This window comes from Saimiri boliviensis, chromosome 4 (genome assembly GCF_048565385.1).
Source record: "Saimiri boliviensis isolate mSaiBol1 chromosome 4, mSaiBol1.pri, whole genome shotgun sequence".
In the NCBI taxonomy this organism is placed as follows: Eukaryota; Metazoa; Chordata; class Mammalia; order Primates; family Cebidae; genus Saimiri; species Saimiri boliviensis.
In genome coordinates this window covers 86,420,633-86,438,146 of record NC_133452.1, presented here as the reverse complement: position 1 = coordinate 86,438,146, position 17,514 = coordinate 86,420,633, and the positions used below count along the sequence as shown (strand labels likewise).

The 17,514-nt window shown below is 46.4% G+C and overlaps 1 protein-coding gene across 2 annotated transcripts; it reads right to left on the bottom strand.

The window, feature by feature from the left end:
- Positions 1 to 4,578: 4,578 nt before the first annotated feature.
- On the bottom strand, positions 4,579 to 9,681 carry LOC141584146 (trem-like transcript 2 protein). Of its 2 annotated transcripts, none has more exons than XM_074397076.1 (2): positions 9,600 to 9,681; positions 4,579 to 8,759 (listed from the first exon to the last, which is right to left on the bottom strand). In XM_074397076.1, the coding sequence occupies exon 2, from the start codon at positions 6,900 to 6,902 to the stop codon at positions 6,252 to 6,254; it is 651 nt and encodes a 216-aa protein (XP_074253177.1). In that variant the 5' UTR covers positions 6,903 to 8,759; positions 9,600 to 9,681; the 3' UTR covers positions 4,579 to 6,251. The 2 variants fall into 2 exon arrangements, with proteins under 2 accessions (XP_074253177.1, XP_074253176.1); XM_074397075.1 differs by lacking the exon at positions 9,600 to 9,681 and having other exon boundaries at positions 4,579 to 6,781; positions 8,589 to 9,561.
- Positions 9,682 to 17,514: the final 7,833 nt, after the last annotated feature.

Sequence of the window (17,514 nt, the reverse complement as noted above, 5' to 3'; positions counted from 1 at the left end):
AAGCTGGGCACAACTGGGCCAGGAAAGCCTATACTCAGACCCTTTGATGGTGAATGCACACATCAGCTATTACAGGGGGATGGAGCAGTTCTCAGGCCCCTGGCAAAATGTTTGAGTGAGGGGCAGCTATTGTTGCACTGAGATCTGGCCACAGGTGCACTTCTCAATAGTCCTAAAGTTGCCTTAAAACACTCCCAAAGTTTTGTCAAGGTGGCTATCTGCATTTAAATTAACAAAAATTAAATGATAAGTGTGAGGGTGGTCCCACTAGCCAAAGATTTGGCAACTGGTTGAGGATTTTCATTCCTCTTATGCCCCAGTCTTGGTGAAGCTCCCTCCCATATCCTGGCTGTCATGGTAAACTCAACTATTCAGTCAGGCCAGGCAGTTTGCCCCTGGCCTGTAACTTAGCCCTGGAGCCCCCGCCCAGTTCAACCAAGTCACTGAGCCAAATCTTGTCCTGCTTAGGTTTTGGGGAGGAGGTGTGCCCTGTTCCAGCATGGAATCTGAAGTCTACACTATGCTTACTTCTTAGTCCTGGTTGTGGGAACCTATTCCCTACTCAAGCCCTGGTTCTGCAAGTTGCAGTTTGAGTTTCCCCAATGCCTAAGACTGCCATCACTAGTTCACAGGACCACATACAAGTTTTCAAGAGCAAGGATCAAAAATGGCAGTCTCTTAGGTCTCAGGAAGGGTGTGAAACCCAGGGCATGCTACCTCCATGGAGAAGTTTCTTCTCACAGTCTCCCAGCAGTTCCACAACTTAGATTCATGGACTGGAGAGTCAAGGTGCACTCCTGTGTCCTGGATTGTATGATTTCTCTGGTGGGAAAGTGGATCACAGAAAGGCTCTCACTCACTCTCTCCCATATTGGAGAATCTGTGCTGGTTCCCAGCTGGTCCCAACCACACAAGCTTCCTGTTTTCCTTCTATTTCCTTGATTTTAGACTTTTCTTTGGCTTTTCTGTTGAACTCTCAAGTTCCCTCTTGGATAATGCATTCAAAGTGTGATCGTCTACACACTATTTCGTTCTTCTAAGTGGATGAGGTGTGGTTAAAATGCCTCCAGGCAGCCATCTTGGAAAAAAAACCTAGATATTATTCTATGTTAGCAATTGCAAATATCTTGTCTCAGTCTGTTATTTGTCACTTGTCAAGACAAGGCTGTGCCAAAGCCAAGTCCTGACTGATACGACTGCTAATAATGCAGTAAGCCACTTCTGCTTTCAGTTTGTTTGTTATTTACACAGACAACAAGAGAAAGGTTAGGCAAAGGTGCCAGCATCTCAGGGCTCTTGTCCCATACTCCAAAACAAAATGGGCCAGACAATCGCCCAGTACGAGTTGTGCGACATTCCATTGCTGAGGAGTCAACTCTCGAGGCAGATAAGTGGTTTCATAACCTGCAGCCCTATTTTGAGGTATGAGGCAGAGCTTCTGGCCTCATCAGAACTCAGGAGGGCATGAAGAACTGTCTTTCAGGGGAGGCAGAGAAGCTACTGGGCAATGGTTCTCACAAGCCCCCATCCTCTCATGTTCTAGGAGGGATGCAGGCATTCCGCCATACTTCAGATTAGCTGTAGTTCATGTGTCTGCCAGTGTGACCTACGTGGCATGTGCAAGGTTGTCAAGGCAATATTATGGAGCTGTTCCCCTGTGTTGCTTTTGTCCATAATATATTGTTAGATAAATTTGGCCAGGCATGGTGGCTCATGCCTGCAATCCCAGCACTTTGGGAGGCCGAGGTGGGTTGATCACGAGGTGAGGAGATTGAGACCATCCTGGCCAACATGGTGAAACCTTGTCTCTCCTAAAAGTACAAAAATTAGCTGGGCATGGTGGCTCATGCTTATAGTACCAGCTACTCAGGAGGTTGAGGCAAAAGAATCGCTTGAACCCAAGAGGCGGGCGGAGGTTGCAGTGAGTTGAGATCATGCCACTGCACTCCAGTGTGGGTGACACAGTAGGACTCCATCTCAAAAAAAAAAAAAAAAAAAAAAAAAAGAAAATTTTATGTTGGGAATTTCTTTTCCAAGTTTTCTCATTCTGGAAATTGTTTACTTGTTCATTCAGGAACTTCCTGAAAGATTCATCAACTCTTTAAGGGAAAGCATTAAGAGGTAGTTGGCAACCTAAGACTCTTTCAATCCCCCACTTCAAGATCCTCATCTTAGGGGAAGTCAATATCCAAGTTGCCTTAAAACACTCCCAAAGTTTTGTCAAGGGGGCTGTTTACATTTAAATTAACAAAAATTAAATGATAAATAGAAATTACAGTCCTTCACTCTCACTTGTCTCAGATCAAGTGCTCAATTATCACACATGCCTAGTGGCTATCCATGTTGGACAGGGACAGAGAACATTCCACCATCACAGGAAATGCTGCTTTATAGACTTTTGTCTCAATGTAAGTAGTCAACCGAGAAGCATTCAGTTCTTTGTTATAAACTTAGCTTCTTATTAATACAGATTACATATTTTATAGCACAATGTGCTTTTATACTTAAGTAGCTTGGATGATGGTTTTCATTTAATTAATGCAGATTTTTCTTAAAGGGAAAAAAATCACATTAAATTTTTTTATTTCAAAAGAAAGAGTTTTTATTCTTTCTCATTCCTCAGTTTGTCCTTTCCTCTCTGAATTTCTTTCTGAGGTGTTTATTAAAAAGTACTGAGATGGGCTTTATTTCCAGAAATGCTGATTCTATTGGTCTGTGTATGAGAGCACACACATCAGTATTCTTTTTTAAAAAACTAACCAAACAAAGCAAAACCAATACTGCTTTTAGCCCTAACGTGCGGCTCCTGCTGAGAGCTGTTAGGTGGACAATGTCTTCAGCTCTGGGTTTCTAGCATGCCTACTGAATTGACAAGGAAGCTAAAGCCAGAGAGGGCTCCTGATTCACACAAAGCCACAGTCAGTCAGTCAGGCCGACACCAGATCCAGGATCCCTCATTCAGAGAGTGCCTTCCCACTACCCATCAGGCCCCTGGGGTTGGATGGGGTCCACTGGAATTAGGGGAAGATGCCATTTCCATCTCCTTAATACTCAGGTTGCAAGAAAGCAAGCAAGGTGAACTGGGGAGGAGGACAGCCTGGCTGAGAGAGAGCCCCTCCTGTTCTCCATCACCACCTCCTTCTTCCCTGGACATTTCTACCCAGACTAATGTGACTCAGGTCTGCTCCTGCCCCACCCTCCCCTTTCTCTCACTCCCTCATCCTCTCAGCACATGGACTGGGGAACAATGGGCTCAGTGTCCAAACCCAGGGCCCAGAGGCTGGGAAATCATATGACATTTGTCCCATTTTTATTGTTGGCTGTGGGCCAGGAGTGCAGACATCAGCAGTTGACTTGGGTGGAGGTTGGGTCATGGTTCTTGCGCTGGTATACAGTGGGCTCAGGGCCTTAGTGGGTAGTAAGAACTGTGGGAATCTAAGGCATGTTCTGGGTAGGATTCACATTGGAGGCAGGAGTACCTAAGAGACCTGTGAAAAGGCACATTGGATGAATGGTTGGCTGGATAAGTGGGTGATTTAATAGATAAATTATTTGGAAGTGGGTGGACGGATGAATAGTGGGTAGATAAATAGATGGATGAGTCGGGGAATGGATAGGATGTAGGAAAAATAAGTGGATGAAAAGATGGATGAGTGGGTGGATGGGTAAGTGTTAGGGTAAATGGAGCTAAGGAAGGAAATAGAGATGGCCAAGCAGCAGGGTTTTCTTTTGCTATAACCTAAGAATAGTGTGTGATGAGCCTCAGTTGGAGTCAGGAAGGACAGAAGGAAAAGAGGGAGGGAGGAAAGGTAGAAGAAAAAAGAAATATTCAGGCTATTCACTTTATTGGAACTGCACTTGCCTGCTATTCTTCACCAATCCATATGCCCCCAATTTCTTCAGGAATAAATCCTTGATTACTCTACTTCATATCATTCATTCTACCTTGCATTCACCTGTGCCTGTGGCATACTGCTTTATAAGTTAGCTTTTATTAATGTATTCCACATGTGCCTTGTTTTCTTAGGCTTAAAATTCCCCTGGTGCTAGGAATTTAAACCTTCCCCCTCCTTTCCATCTTTCATTATCCTTCCATCCACCATATTTCTCTAATGCCACCTACCACCTTGCATCATAACCCTTCATTCAACACATGCTGTTTCTCTGGCTCAGCTGTGGGCTCCTCCAGCTCAGGATGGGACCTCAAGGCTTCTGAGTCCCTATCCAGGGCCTAGACTAGCCCTGTGCCCTACAGGGAATGGGCAGTGAGCCAAAGCTTGAGCACTGAAGAAAGAGAAGCTTATTGGGGTTCTCTAGGTGCCCATTTGACCAAGTGGCTGGGCATACTCGGCAGCAGGGAGGGGTCCTGACCATCACAGAAAAAGGCAGGAGAGCTTGGCAACTCTAATTTCAGGAGGAGTGCCCAGGGGCCTCAGGAGTAGTGGTGACCCTGAACTTCTCATTTTGAAAGTTAATGACATTCAATTGATAGGGGCAGGTCCGGGGGTAGGACTCAGGGCCTCTGAGCCCCAGGCTGCTATACCTCCCAGCCTCACCCCCTAAGTCTCATGTCAGCCTCATTGTCTAGCTGTGTCCTGTGTCATATTTCTATACCCTACCCCATTACTCAGTGGACTTTCTTGACTACAGCTGGGAGTTAGGGTCAGGGGTAGGTATGTCCGGAACAGACCATTAAGCCCTTTATCCTCAAGCATGGGGAAGCTTTAATCTCATTCCAAATACATGGAGGCGTCCTGTTAGTAGCAGCAAAAATGTTAAGGGAAATATGTGTGATGTGGAAGGAGGAGCCAAAAGCCAGCAGGTCTGCATTCTGGGGCTGGCTCTGCCCCTCAGCAGCGGTGACCTCGGGCCAGGGGATTTCTTCTCCATGCCCCCAGTTTTCAGCGATGAGAGGGTGGAAGGAGAAGATTTCTAGGATCCACTCCAGCTCTAATACCTTGTGAGGTATTAGAGGCAGAAGATTCTGACGAATGAGATCTCAGGGGATGGAGAGATTCCACACCCATAGAATCCCAAGGCCTCTACTCTGAGCTCAGTCACGGTGATGGTGAAGATGCCATAGAAGTGATCATCCTGGATGAAGTATCGAGGCTCCCATGCCACTGTCCTGGAACTGTTTCCTACTATGGCACATGTATTGACTGATATTTTCCTGCACCAGCTTTCCACCTGTAAATGTTGGGAGGGCGGGTACTGGCGTTTTACAGAGGTCGTCTCGCCCTTCAGGCTGGAAGCAACTTTGTGCTCTGTGTTCACAATGGTCTCTCTGCCCATGCTCATACCTTCCACAGCCCATCCTCGTCAAGTGGCCATTACATACTTAAAAACAAGCTATGACACACCTCTCTTAGCTCTCTGATAGCTTCCTCTCGTGCTTAGAATCACCTGAACTCCATTTCACAGGCTTCAGGGATGCTGGACTCCCCAGCCTAGTCAATCACTGTCCCATACTCAATATGGAGCCACTAAAAAAGCTTTTTTTTTTTTTTTTTTTTTTGAGACAGAGTCTCACTCTGTTGCCCAGGCTGGAGTGCAATAGTGCAATCTCAGCTCATTGCAACCTCCACCTCCTGGGTTCAAGTGATTCTCCTGCCTCAGCCTCCTGAGTAGCTGGGATTACAGGCACACGCCACCACACCTGGCTAATTTTTGTATTTTTAGTAGAGATGGGATTTCAACCATGTTGGCCAGGCTCATAGTGAACTCCTAACCTCAAGTAATCTGCCTGCCTTGGCCTCCCACAGTGCCGATTACAGGGGTGAGCCACTACGCCTGGCCAAATGAGCCTTTCTTATACACGCCAAGCTCTTTCTGACCTCAGGACTTTTGCACATGCAGCTCTTACCACAAAGTGCCCTTCAAAGCACCCAGATTTCAACAGGGCTGCAGAACGCTCACCATTCAGGGCTCTGTGTGGTGTCATGTGCTCAGGGAGGTGTTTTCTGATCTTCAGTACTTCCACAGCTCCCGCATTACTGAGTTGCATTCCAGTTCACCAGTGTTTTATTTTGTTACAAACATTTATTGTTATTTTCAATTGTTATAGAGCAAGATTGTGTCTGTATTTGCTCACTACTGTCTCCTTAGAGCCTAGAATAGTGCCTGCCGCATAATAGGAGCTGAGTGGATTATGGTGAAGCAATGAGTGAATGGAACACAGCACAGACAGTCCCAAAGCTGAACCTCATCTCAGCCACCTGCTCGGGCTGGGACCCTGGACAAGCTCAGAGTCACACTGGGTTTTCAGGTCTCATTATCTTCATCTCTAAATAGTGACAATAGTGCCGTGAATCGTGCCAGAAAGGCGCTCTCAAAACACTACAGTGCCACATGACCACGGATGGGTTACTGTCCGTATCATCTCTGATGATAGTGGAGTGTGGGGCAGGGAGGACTCCCTCCATCCGTCCCAGTGCCCCTCCGGCCCACTCACCCGGAGACACGTCCAGCTGGATGCCCAGCATGGGGTACAGGGTCCCGGAGCTGTTGCGCATGCACCAGTATCGGCCCGAGTCCTGGAGCGTGAGGGTCGCCATGGTGATGCTGACCACCTTGGCCTGGGCATCGTCCTGCAGCAAGTAGCGGGGTCCCTTCACCCAGGCTCGGGTGAAGCCAGGCTCACACTTTCTCCTCCTGATTTTGCACCAGACCTTGCCGTCCACGCGGTTTCTGTAGCCTTTGTAGGAGCACAGCACAGACAGAGTCTCCCCTTCAAGGAGCCTCACTTTTGTGTATGTGCTCTCAGCGGGGTGGGGGGGTCCTGGGGAGACAAGGCTTGTGGAATAAGGTCTGGCAAGAGCAGAGGAAGAAGGCATCATGAAAGTTGAAGATCGTGGTGAAGGGTGACAGTGGATATTGTCCTGCTGCCATGGAACCCACATGATTGAGGGGGAAATACAGCCCCACCCTCAGGGAGCTTACCCCAGTCTGAGGGGTGGTTCACCAGCCCTGAAAACAGCTGGCACCCAGTGTTATGGGGGATACACAGGCCCCTCCCTCAGGGAGCTTTCAGTCTGGTGGAGGAGGCAGGTTTATCCCTCTGGGAGCCTCAGTCTAATGGAGGAAATGCAGCCCTGACCTCGGAGCTGCATCAGACACACCCCTTTCCTCATGGTATTCTCTAGTCTGATGGGAGCGTGACAAGCTCTGTCTTCAGGGATTCCCAGGGAATTCTTGTGGGATAGACTCAGGTCACGCCCTCAGTGAGGCAGATGCAGAGACACAAACACAAGCCTTTTAATTAAGTTCTGAAATTTCAGTGCCCAACTAATTAGGTAGATAAGAAAATCCAGTATTTGAAAAAATCATGAATAGTTATTTCACAAATATGTTCACTGAAGTCCTCTTTAAATAATAACCTGCCTCAGTTCATTCTAGCTGGTGTTTAGTTTTAAAATATTCTAGTTACATGAAACCCTTAGATCAAGCCTGTCCAAATGTACATTTAAACAAACTCCCGATGGAGTGGGAACCACAGGATTCTGCAATTATTCATTTTCCATGTGCAGTGTCTGCTCTCTATGCTGATGTGTAAGATGTGGTCCAAGCCTTCATAACCCACAGTCTGGTGGAGAGAGAGCAGAACTGGTGTGTGGCGGTGACTCTGGGGTCAGTGGGCGGGAGAGAGCTGCCGGAGGTCCCTCCACCCCTCTGCCCAACCCAAGCTCAGCACTGACTCTTCTGATAATTTTACCCCCAGAGCCTTCCACAAACACACACATAAAAAAAACTTTACCACAGAGTAGAGAATAGAGAGCACACGTTTTAGAGTCAAAATAAGCAAGGGTTGAAACCCTGTTTCTACCACTTAACGGTGTGATCGGGGCACCTGTTTGATACCAAAATATCAAAACAGACACTTGACACTCGACTGACAGAAATATCTCTGTTTCTGTATCAGTCAAGTGAGAATAGCACCACACCGCTCACAGGTTGCTGTGAGAATTCTGCCCCAGGTCAGTGCTTTGCACTCTGTGGGTGCTCAATACATGCTTCCTTTTCCCACATGCAGGGGATTCCCAGCTCCCCCAGTGGAACCCAGAGCCGTGACAGTCAAAGGCCCAGAGCTCAGGACATCTGTCCTGCTTCCCACTCAGCAGCCACCAAAGCTGAGGCTCTATATGAGGCGGTGCCCTCTCTGAACATCCCTCTGTTCCTTGCAAACTAAACAGAATGATCCAACTCCATTACTTGGTGGATGAGCCTAGAATTTCTTAGCACAGGAGAGACCCCTTTCTGCCCTGGCAGTGGGAAGCTGCCTCTACCTCTGTGAGGTGCAGAGTTGGGCGACCTTGGGATGGGTCTCCAGGGCACTGTGTTCATGTGTGCCTACAACTTCCACCCCTCTCCAGGCAGTAGGGAGTGAGTTTTGCCAAACCCCACCATGCCCAGCAGTCTCTGGTAAAGAGCCACTAAGTCAGCCCTAAATTCCTCCTCATCTAACTCACAAAAAAAATAAACAAGACAATTGGGCCAGGAAAGCAAGAAGTGAAGTTTCTGATAAAGATCTAGAGCTGCTGCCTCTGTTCCCAATCCCTCCTCCACAAGGCAGCCCCTTCTCCCTTCACCTGAGATGCAGCCCTGTGGCTGCTGCAGCAGCAGGAGCGCAGGGACCATGGCTCCATCCAGCTGGACAGTCACAGGCCCAGCAAGGGGCCAGCGCAACCCGGGGATCCAAGGTGAGGGCCCAGCCAACACAGGACGTGCCACCTGGGCCTGCCAGGGAAGGACCTGGGGTTCTAAAAATGAAGATACCCATTTAGAGAAGTGAGGCAGTGTGGAACCCACTGCCCCCAGCCAACCGCAGGGGTTCATTGAACCTATATTGAGGGCGGTGCTGGCAGCTATTTCTGCTCTTTTCCTCAAAACTTCAGGCTCCAACCCAAAGACGGCTGACAGAAAGAGGGCTCCCAGCCCTCCTCAACCTCCCCCCAGGAACTGGTCCCCAGGATCCAGCTAGGGGGCTGGGGTGAGGCTTATGGAACATCAGATACGGACTTTCTTTGAATCCTCCAGGCTCAGAGACCCAGCAGTACAGGCTCTCAAAATGAGGTGGAAATCGTGAACTCTAGTTTCTTACATACACACATTCACACAGAAATTCTTATAAACTCTCATTCACTCATTCATTGTAGATGTATTCTTTGCGTTCCTTCCTCTCTCTCTACCAGGCTTCTGTCTGCTCAGAACACTCACTTGTGTTCACTCTTGCAAATAACCTCTTACAGGCTTACTTGAAATCTTTTTGATTTCCCACAAAGTTTGGGTTGAGGGAGGGCTTCCTGTGCTCTCATACGTGAGTGTGAATGCACATACACTCACACACGCATAGTCTCACTTTCTCTCTTACACACACGCACTCACACACACACACACACACAAACATGCACTCACACACACACATGCACTCACACATACCCCAGCGGCCCCTCCTCTGCCCTACCCCTGCATCTCCTGTCTCTACCCCTCTCTCTGCCTCTCTTCTTGTCGTCTCTACTCACCACCAGCTCCCTCTACACTCCTAGTCCCTCCCACAGGCTTCCTAAAGCCACCGCAGGGCTTCCCCTCATCCACCTCACCTCAAGAGCCCTTTCCTCCCGTGCCTCCAGCCTCCATCAGCACACAGGCAAGCCCCCTCCACTTCCTGCTGCTCAACCCTATCTCGCCTGTACAGCCAACAGCTCTGGTGGAAATGACCCAGCACTTGGCCCAAGACCACACCCTTCACTTACTCCAAGGCCCAGACCAGTAGCTGTGTCATCTGCTCCTTCAGTGTGTGGGAGTCCAGTTGGATCCCCACGGTTATGTATGCTCCCCCTACTCACCAGTGCTACATTTCTACTCCTTAGATGGGACTGTCAAAAAGTAAACTGAGGCACAATAAAATTTTAAACGGATTATTTGAGCAAATAACAATTCATGAATCAGCAGCTCCAAACAGAACAGGGAGAAGAGTTCCGCTGATGGGACGCAAGGGGAAGGCTCCCACAGGACAAGTAAAGGGAAGAAAATAAATATTTTCTTGGAAATATTTTCTGGGAAAGACCCTACTTATTTACATAAGTTCATTTGCTTCTTCTGACTGGTGGAGCTTAAGTTCTGTTTTTCCTTAATACACACATTTACAAGAAATAGCTCAAGTTAAGTTTCACTGATGTTTGCAAATCAAGCAAGGTTGAGGTCACTTATGAGGGCTGGCTGATTTTTGTCTGCTCAGGGACTCTTTGGGCCTGGTCTCCATTTTCATTAATTTTAACAGGACTCAAAGCAAAAAATCCTCAAGCTTGCATGGCCACAATCTTAAACTGACCTTGAACTCCCAAACTCCAACCAAGCAAAGTAGTTTTATCTTGGCTGACCCTAAACTTTTATAGTCTCCCAACTCATTCATTCATTCATTCATTCATTCGTTCGTTCCCACAACCTCATTGCTATGCATGGGACTAGGTAAGCACTGGGGGCATGGGAATGAGATACAGTTGTCACTTGAGACTTCTCCGCTTACAGATGTGTTTTGTTTTTCTTATTTACCCTTTTTTTTTTAGTGTTTCCCACCCAGTACTCAAAACTTACTGAGCTCCCTGAGTTCAGAAGCCATCTCTCTCCTCAACACACATGGTACGTTCCTTCATCCCTTCCCCCATCAGAACAGTAAGTTGCTTCAGGAGTGGGGATTTTTCTCTTGTGGGACTTCGAGTGCCTGGAATCGGTGCTTCTATGAAACCCCTGCAAGCCGGGCGCGGCGGCTCAAGCCTGTAATCCCAGCACTTTGGGAGGCTGAGGCGGGTGGATCACGAGGTCAAGAGATCGAGACCATCCTGGTCAACATGGTGAAACCCCGTCTCTACTTAAAAAAAAAAATACAAAAAATTAGCTGGGCATGGTGGCGCGTGCCTGTAATCCCAGCTACTCAGGAGGCTGAGGCAGGAGAATTGCCTGAACCCAGGAGGCGGAGGTTGCGGTGAGCCGAGATCGCGCCATTGCACTCCAGCCTGGGTAACAAGAGCGAAACTCCGTCTCAAAAAAAAAAAAAAAAAAAAAAAAAGAAACCCCTGCAGTGTGCCCAGCGCTGAGGCAGCGATCATCAAAAGTGTGACCCTTGGGATCACCGTGCTGATGAGGGTGGAAGGAATCAAACACTCACTCACCGATCGGGGAAGTATGCACCAGATTCAACCTTTCTTGAGAGAAATTTGGAAGCATTTGTCAAAATCATTAAAAATGTATATACATTAAACTTCTACATTCTTCATTTGACTTAACACAGCAGCAGAGTATTTTGTCTTTACATGTATTTTTCCCATTAAAAAATTAATGTCTAATTTACATACAGTACTATTCACCCTTTTTAATGAATGGTTCTGAGACTTCTGGAGACTTGTATCCAATGCCATAATCAAGAGAGAAGAGTGCCACCATCCCCAAAAGCTTTCTTGGATCAGTCTTTGACCAAATTTGAGAAGCTTAAACATTTCTTGGAATAATTTTTTTAGTCCCACATTTTTTCTCCTTCACTTCTGGGACTCTGATGATTCAAAAGTTAGCTCCTGCAGTAATGTCCTACAGATAGCTGAGGTTTTGTTCATTTGTGTTCAGTCTGTTTTCTCTCTGTTCAGACTGAGTGAACTTTATCGATCTGTCTTCTAGTTCACTAATTATATCTGCCGTCATCTCTACTCACCTATGGTGTCTGTCTAGTGAGCTTTTAATTTTGGTTATTGTAGTTTTTAGTTCCCAAATATCCTTTTGTTATTCTGCTACTGATTTCTAGTTTAATTCCAAAAAACTCTTTGAAGTGTGTTATTCTCTTGCTCATTTTCTTTATGACTTATTTTGGATATAGATTAGTTTTAAATTTTTAATTCTGGAAAATTTCTCAGCCTTTTTTTTCTGTGATTTCTGCCTCTCTTATATTGGTTGTTTATGCCTGTCCTTACTAGAATTGAATCCTTATAGAGTTATTTCTTTTAGTTCTTTAACATTTTCTCACTTAACACTTAATTCTTTGATCTATTTAAAATTTATTTTAGATTGTAGTATGAAAAGAGGGTAACATTTAATTTTTCCAAATAGTTAAATGCACTCTGCTTTCATTGTTAAATACACTCACTGATGTGAATGGCTATGTTTGTGATACAGTAAGTGTATCTATATATTTGGACAGTTTATGGCAAACTCATCAACTCTATTTGCCTCTGGAACTTCTTTAGGCAGTGAAATCTGCAGTAATTCACTGATCCTCAAAAAAAGAGGTGAGAAGGGAAGAAAAAATGAGAACACTAGAAAAATTACCAAATACTATTAAAAAGATAACAAATTGAACAAATTTCTTACAGAGAAATAAATTGAATATTACAGAGAAAGCAGAACCAGTGGGAGAACAATGATTTAAATAAGCATAATAGATATTCTTAGAGCAATAAGGGACAAGATTAGGAGCATGAAACAGGAGCAAGCGTGGCCAGGCGCGGTGGCTCACGCCTGTAATCCCAGCACTTTGGGAGGCCGAGGCGGGTGGATCACGAGGTCAAGAGATCGAGACCATCCTGGTCAACATAGTGAAACCTCGTCTCTACTAAAAATACAAAAAATTAGCTGGGCGTGGTGGCGCATGCCTGTAATCCCAGCTACTCCAGAGGCTGAGGCAGGGGAATTGCCTGAACCCAGGAGGCGGAGGTTGCGATGAGCCAAGATCATGCCATTGCACTCCAGCCTGGGTAACAAGAGCAAAACTCCGTCTCAAAAAAAAAAAAAAAAAAAAAAAAAAAAACCAGGAGCAAGCAAGCAAGCAATAATGAAGAAGAAAAAATCTGAAATATTGTTTAAGAAAATGATCATTGTTGGAATAAAGAACTCTGAATGCAATGACTAGCAGAAGAATGAGTAGGTAAGGGAGAGTCAAGGAGCACTCCCTAAAGACATTAGGAAGGAATAAAGTGAAAGACAGTGTAAGAGAAACATTAAGAGGTATGGAGGATAGAAATAGAAATGTCAGTATCTCCTCAAAGAAGTCCCCAAAGGAGAAAAAGGAGTAAATGGAGTAGTATTCTAATAAGTACTTGGAAAAATAATAATTTTTCCAAATTGAACAAATATGTAAGACATCATATTGAATGTGTCCAGAGAGTTCCAAATAGAATGGATAATGTAGCTTCTGGCTTTCGACTCCCTCCCTCTTTCACCCTTTTGTTGCCTGGCTTCCCAACCGCCCCCTGATTCTTCTCCCCCTTTTCTGCCCGCCTGCGCCCCCCGCGGCAGCCTGGGACCTCCTTGTGGCCGTCCACCCCTGCAGCCCCGTGGGCTCTCGTGGCAGCCAGGAGGCGATGCAGGCGTCTACAGCCATACCGTACCACCTTGAACGTGCCCCATCGCCTGTGATCTCGGAAGCTCAGCAGGGTCGGGCCTGGCTAGTACTTGGATGGGAGACCACCTGGCAATACCGGGTACTGTAGTCTTTTGGCTTTATCCCCCTTTTGTTGCCGGGCTTCCCAACCCCCTCCCCCACTCTTCTCCCCCTTTTCTGCTTGAAAGAGAAGGAGAAAGAAGAAGAAGAGGAAGAAGAATTATTATTAGAAGAAGAATGGATAAGTAAATACCCCACATTAAACACATTATAATAAAAAGTTCAAAGAGCAAATAAAATGTTCCAGAGATAAAATTGGTCAGTTAAGATGAATAATTATCATATTATTATCAGACATTTCCACATCAACACTATGAAGGTAAGAAAACAATGAAAAATTTCAAAATTTTAGAGAAAGATACATATTTTTAGTTGTTAACTTATGACACAGAATTTACCATCTGCTTGAAAATTCTGGTTAAGGGAATGATGACAATTTTGAGGCCAAGGATGTTAAGATAAAATATTTAAAAGTTATAGCTAAATGCTAGCTCTTAGCATCTGATTATGGAAGATCTATTTTTATTTAGCCCATTTTCATCCCACTACCAATGTTCTTTAAGTGAAGCTCAATATTTCCTTCTACAAGTAAACTTGTCCTGACCCACTGCAGTATAAGTTTGATAAACAAAGAAAGGATTGGGTTCGGTCACATATGACTGAAAACCAAACAGCAGTGGCTTCAACATGCAAGTGTTTTATTTTTAGGTATCATTTTAATTATGAAAATTTCCAAGCATACACAAAAGTAGAGATAATCATACATCTGGCCCCCCTGTAGCATCACTCAGCTATGTTTATTCTTGCCTTCTTTTTTTTTTTTTTTATTGGCAACACCATTCCACAGGTTGTGCTGTGTATCTCACATAGACTCAAATAAGACACATAATCGCTAAAATCTAGATTCTTGGTACAGGCCATGCAAGCGGGCAGTATTAATTAGATGTCTGAGATCCTACAACCCAGCTGATGCCACCTGGGTATAAATCCTAAAGGAAGTCTCACATGATTCTACAAGAGAACATGATGGAGTGTATTCATCGCAGCATTATTTATGATATGAAGTGAAGGCAAAACAGCACGTGCACCCTGAGTTCGGAATGAGGCACTGTGGGATATGCACACAATGAAATTAGCACTGACAAAACTGGGCTGTGTATATGCTGCCGGCACGGAGTCAGACAAGCATACGAAAGAGGTCTATCACGTTTCTTCTAAGGAAGTTAAAACATAGTCGCAGAAAAAAAGAATACTGCATGCTTTACAAGAATATATTCCAATTTAAGGTTACATATCAAATGCATTAGCGTGGTTGCCTCAGAGAGGAAGGGAAGTGGAAATAGGACATGAGGATTAAAAAAATAAAGAAACAAAGCAAAAGTGATGCCTCTCACAGATACGTGATGGTCGCAAGGCAGGAGCTGAGATATACGTGAAGTCTTCTGTTGGAGGGCCCACCCCCAAAAGAGCAAAAGAAAATGGTGCTGTCTTTAAGGTGAGCTTTTTCAAGGCTGGCATTCAGCTGCTATGCACTGGTACCCCAAATTGGCTGTCCTTGGTGGACTCCCGTTCTAAGTGGTCAATCCCAGCCTTGCTAGATGTTAGTTGGAAAATGCGCCTCTTCCTGTTTCATAACTGTGCTCCTCTTCTGTTCCCGAAAACATTTATCTTTCACCCACCGTCAATTACTGTTAGTTCAACTTGATTTTCTCTTTTAGGCTGTGAATCTCCTCACATGTTAAGCAAACAAAATTTTGGCCCTGAATTACCAGTTCCATTTACGGATGAATGTTAGGCTGCTGAGTCACCGGCTGACATCATTTTAGCGCATCTGATTTTTTTCTTTTACTTATAGATGTTCCTCATTTTTTGATCTGCTGATTACAGCTTTCTTAGTTTCAATTCTATCGTTGATTTTTAAGTCATTTCTCTCTCATTTAGGATATCTGGGGTTGGGGTCGGGAGAGGGGTTACAACTGTTCTCTTGCTCAGTTGCACCTGACACATTTCAGTTCAGAGGCTGAATTTAATTAAGCACAAAAGGAAATTCATAGGACTCTCAGGCAGAGCACAGGCAACAAACAGGGAAAATGTGAGGCATCCTGGAGACCTGCTGAGGCAGGGCTGAGAGAACCACAGAGTGCTGGAGTGGAGGAGCCAGGCGCAGCTGAAGATGCTGAGCTGGGTGTTGACCAGGATGCAGAAACCCCTGCCAGGGTCTTCCCAATGGCGGAAGTCAGGGCAGCAGTGTAAGAGGGCTCAGTGCAGGGGTGAGAGGTCACCACCAGGGAGATGGGGGAGGGGGTGAAAGTTCTCTCCAACAGGCTTGGCACTGGCCTTTCCTCACGGGAAGGTGGGGCCTGATGCTTAGGGTGGCTCCCAATAGCTGGACGGGGGGAAAAAACTGGGATTCATGCTGGATCCACGCTGTGGCTCACGCACCCAAGGGTCCTGGGGCAGGGCTGGGCTGGGACAATCAGAAACCTCCCTCACTGCTGTCCTGAGATGGGACGAGAGGGGGAAAGTCAGGAATGGAAGTGATGCTTTCCCCGACCCGCTTTTCTGCCCCTTTGTCTCACCCTGTTCCTGTCACCTGTTCTTCCTCTTTCCCTCCTTTCTCCCTGTCACCTGCTTCCTGCCCTGCCCCTTTCTGTCTCCTAAACCTTCTACCCAGGCACTCTCAGCTTTGTTCTTTCATGACAAAGACAGAGGCAGAGCCCTGGGATGGGACTCCTGGAAAGTCTCTCTTTTTCTAAGGTCTGCACCTTGGTCGCCTGGCTGAAACCGTGAGTGTCAGGTTTCTCCACTGTGGAGTCACTCTTCTTTGCCTTCCCCACGCTGTCCTCTGGAGGAAAGTCATCTGCACAGCCCATGCTTAAGCACTGGCATTTAGGCTCCTCCCTTGAGGACAGAATACATGGAAGAGTTGTTTGCAATCTCTCTCAGTCCTTTAAGGCTGCTATGAGAAGATGCCTTAGACTGGAGACTTGATAAATAATGGAAATGTCTTTCTCAAAGTTCTGCAGGCTGGGAAGTCAAAGACCAAGGTGTCAGTGGACTTGCTATCTGCTGAGGGCTGCTCTCTGCTTCCAAGATGGCACTTTCTTGCTGCATCCTCAGTTGGCCGAAGGCGTGAATGCTGTCCTCACGTGGCAGACGGGGCAAATCTGCTTCCTGCAGTCTCTGGCATAAGGGCATTCATCTCATTCTTGAGGGTGAAGCCTTCATCACTTAAGAATTTCCCACAATGTTTCACCTCTTCATGCCATCACATGAAAGCTAAGTTTGAATATATGAGCTGGGGGAACACCAACATTCTGAATACGGCAGAATCCTGACACACGAGGTATCTGTCAATGCTCCCCCAGTTCCTTACTCAGCCGTTTACTCACACCAGCACTGACTCTCAGAGATTTCTTATCCACATGGGGTAGTAACCCGGTACCACTGGATTTTGTTGCTAGATAGCTCCACTTTGGCCATTTTCTTCCTCTACGCATTTTACACGCACATTGTTCTTTCACCCACTCGTGTTCATCCGGCAAGCGCTGACTGAGATGACCCCGAGCCCCCATAACTGACCCACTGCTGCCTGCCTTCCCCTCCAAGTACCCCTGAACAGCACTCTCTTACCCACCTGGTCTCCTGGCCCCACCATTTCCAGGGAACATCTTAAAATTCCTGGGATTAAAATCTGTCCCCCACAAAATGTCCTCATCACTGAGCCACCATGGCTGAGACCAGAACTCAGGAGTCTGGTCATGCCTCCAAGGGCCCTGAGCACCTACAGGAAATGCATAGAAAGAAGGAAAGAGGGATGACCCCTCAATTCACCAGCTTTATTCTTGGCCAGGCTGAGAGCTGCCCCCAGCAACAGAGGAGAAGCATGACCGGTTGCAAGGCCTAAAGCAGCAGACACGGCGAAAGGCAGCCGAGCAACGTGGGCAGCACTGAAGTGCCCAGGCCCAGAGCAGATCCTATAGCTGGTGGCTGCTGTCCAAGCCTGGATGCCCCTCCTCCCCTGGTCTCCGCCCAGGCCAATCACTTCCCCAGCAAGGCACTGACCTTCCTCAATTGTCCCAGCTCAGAGA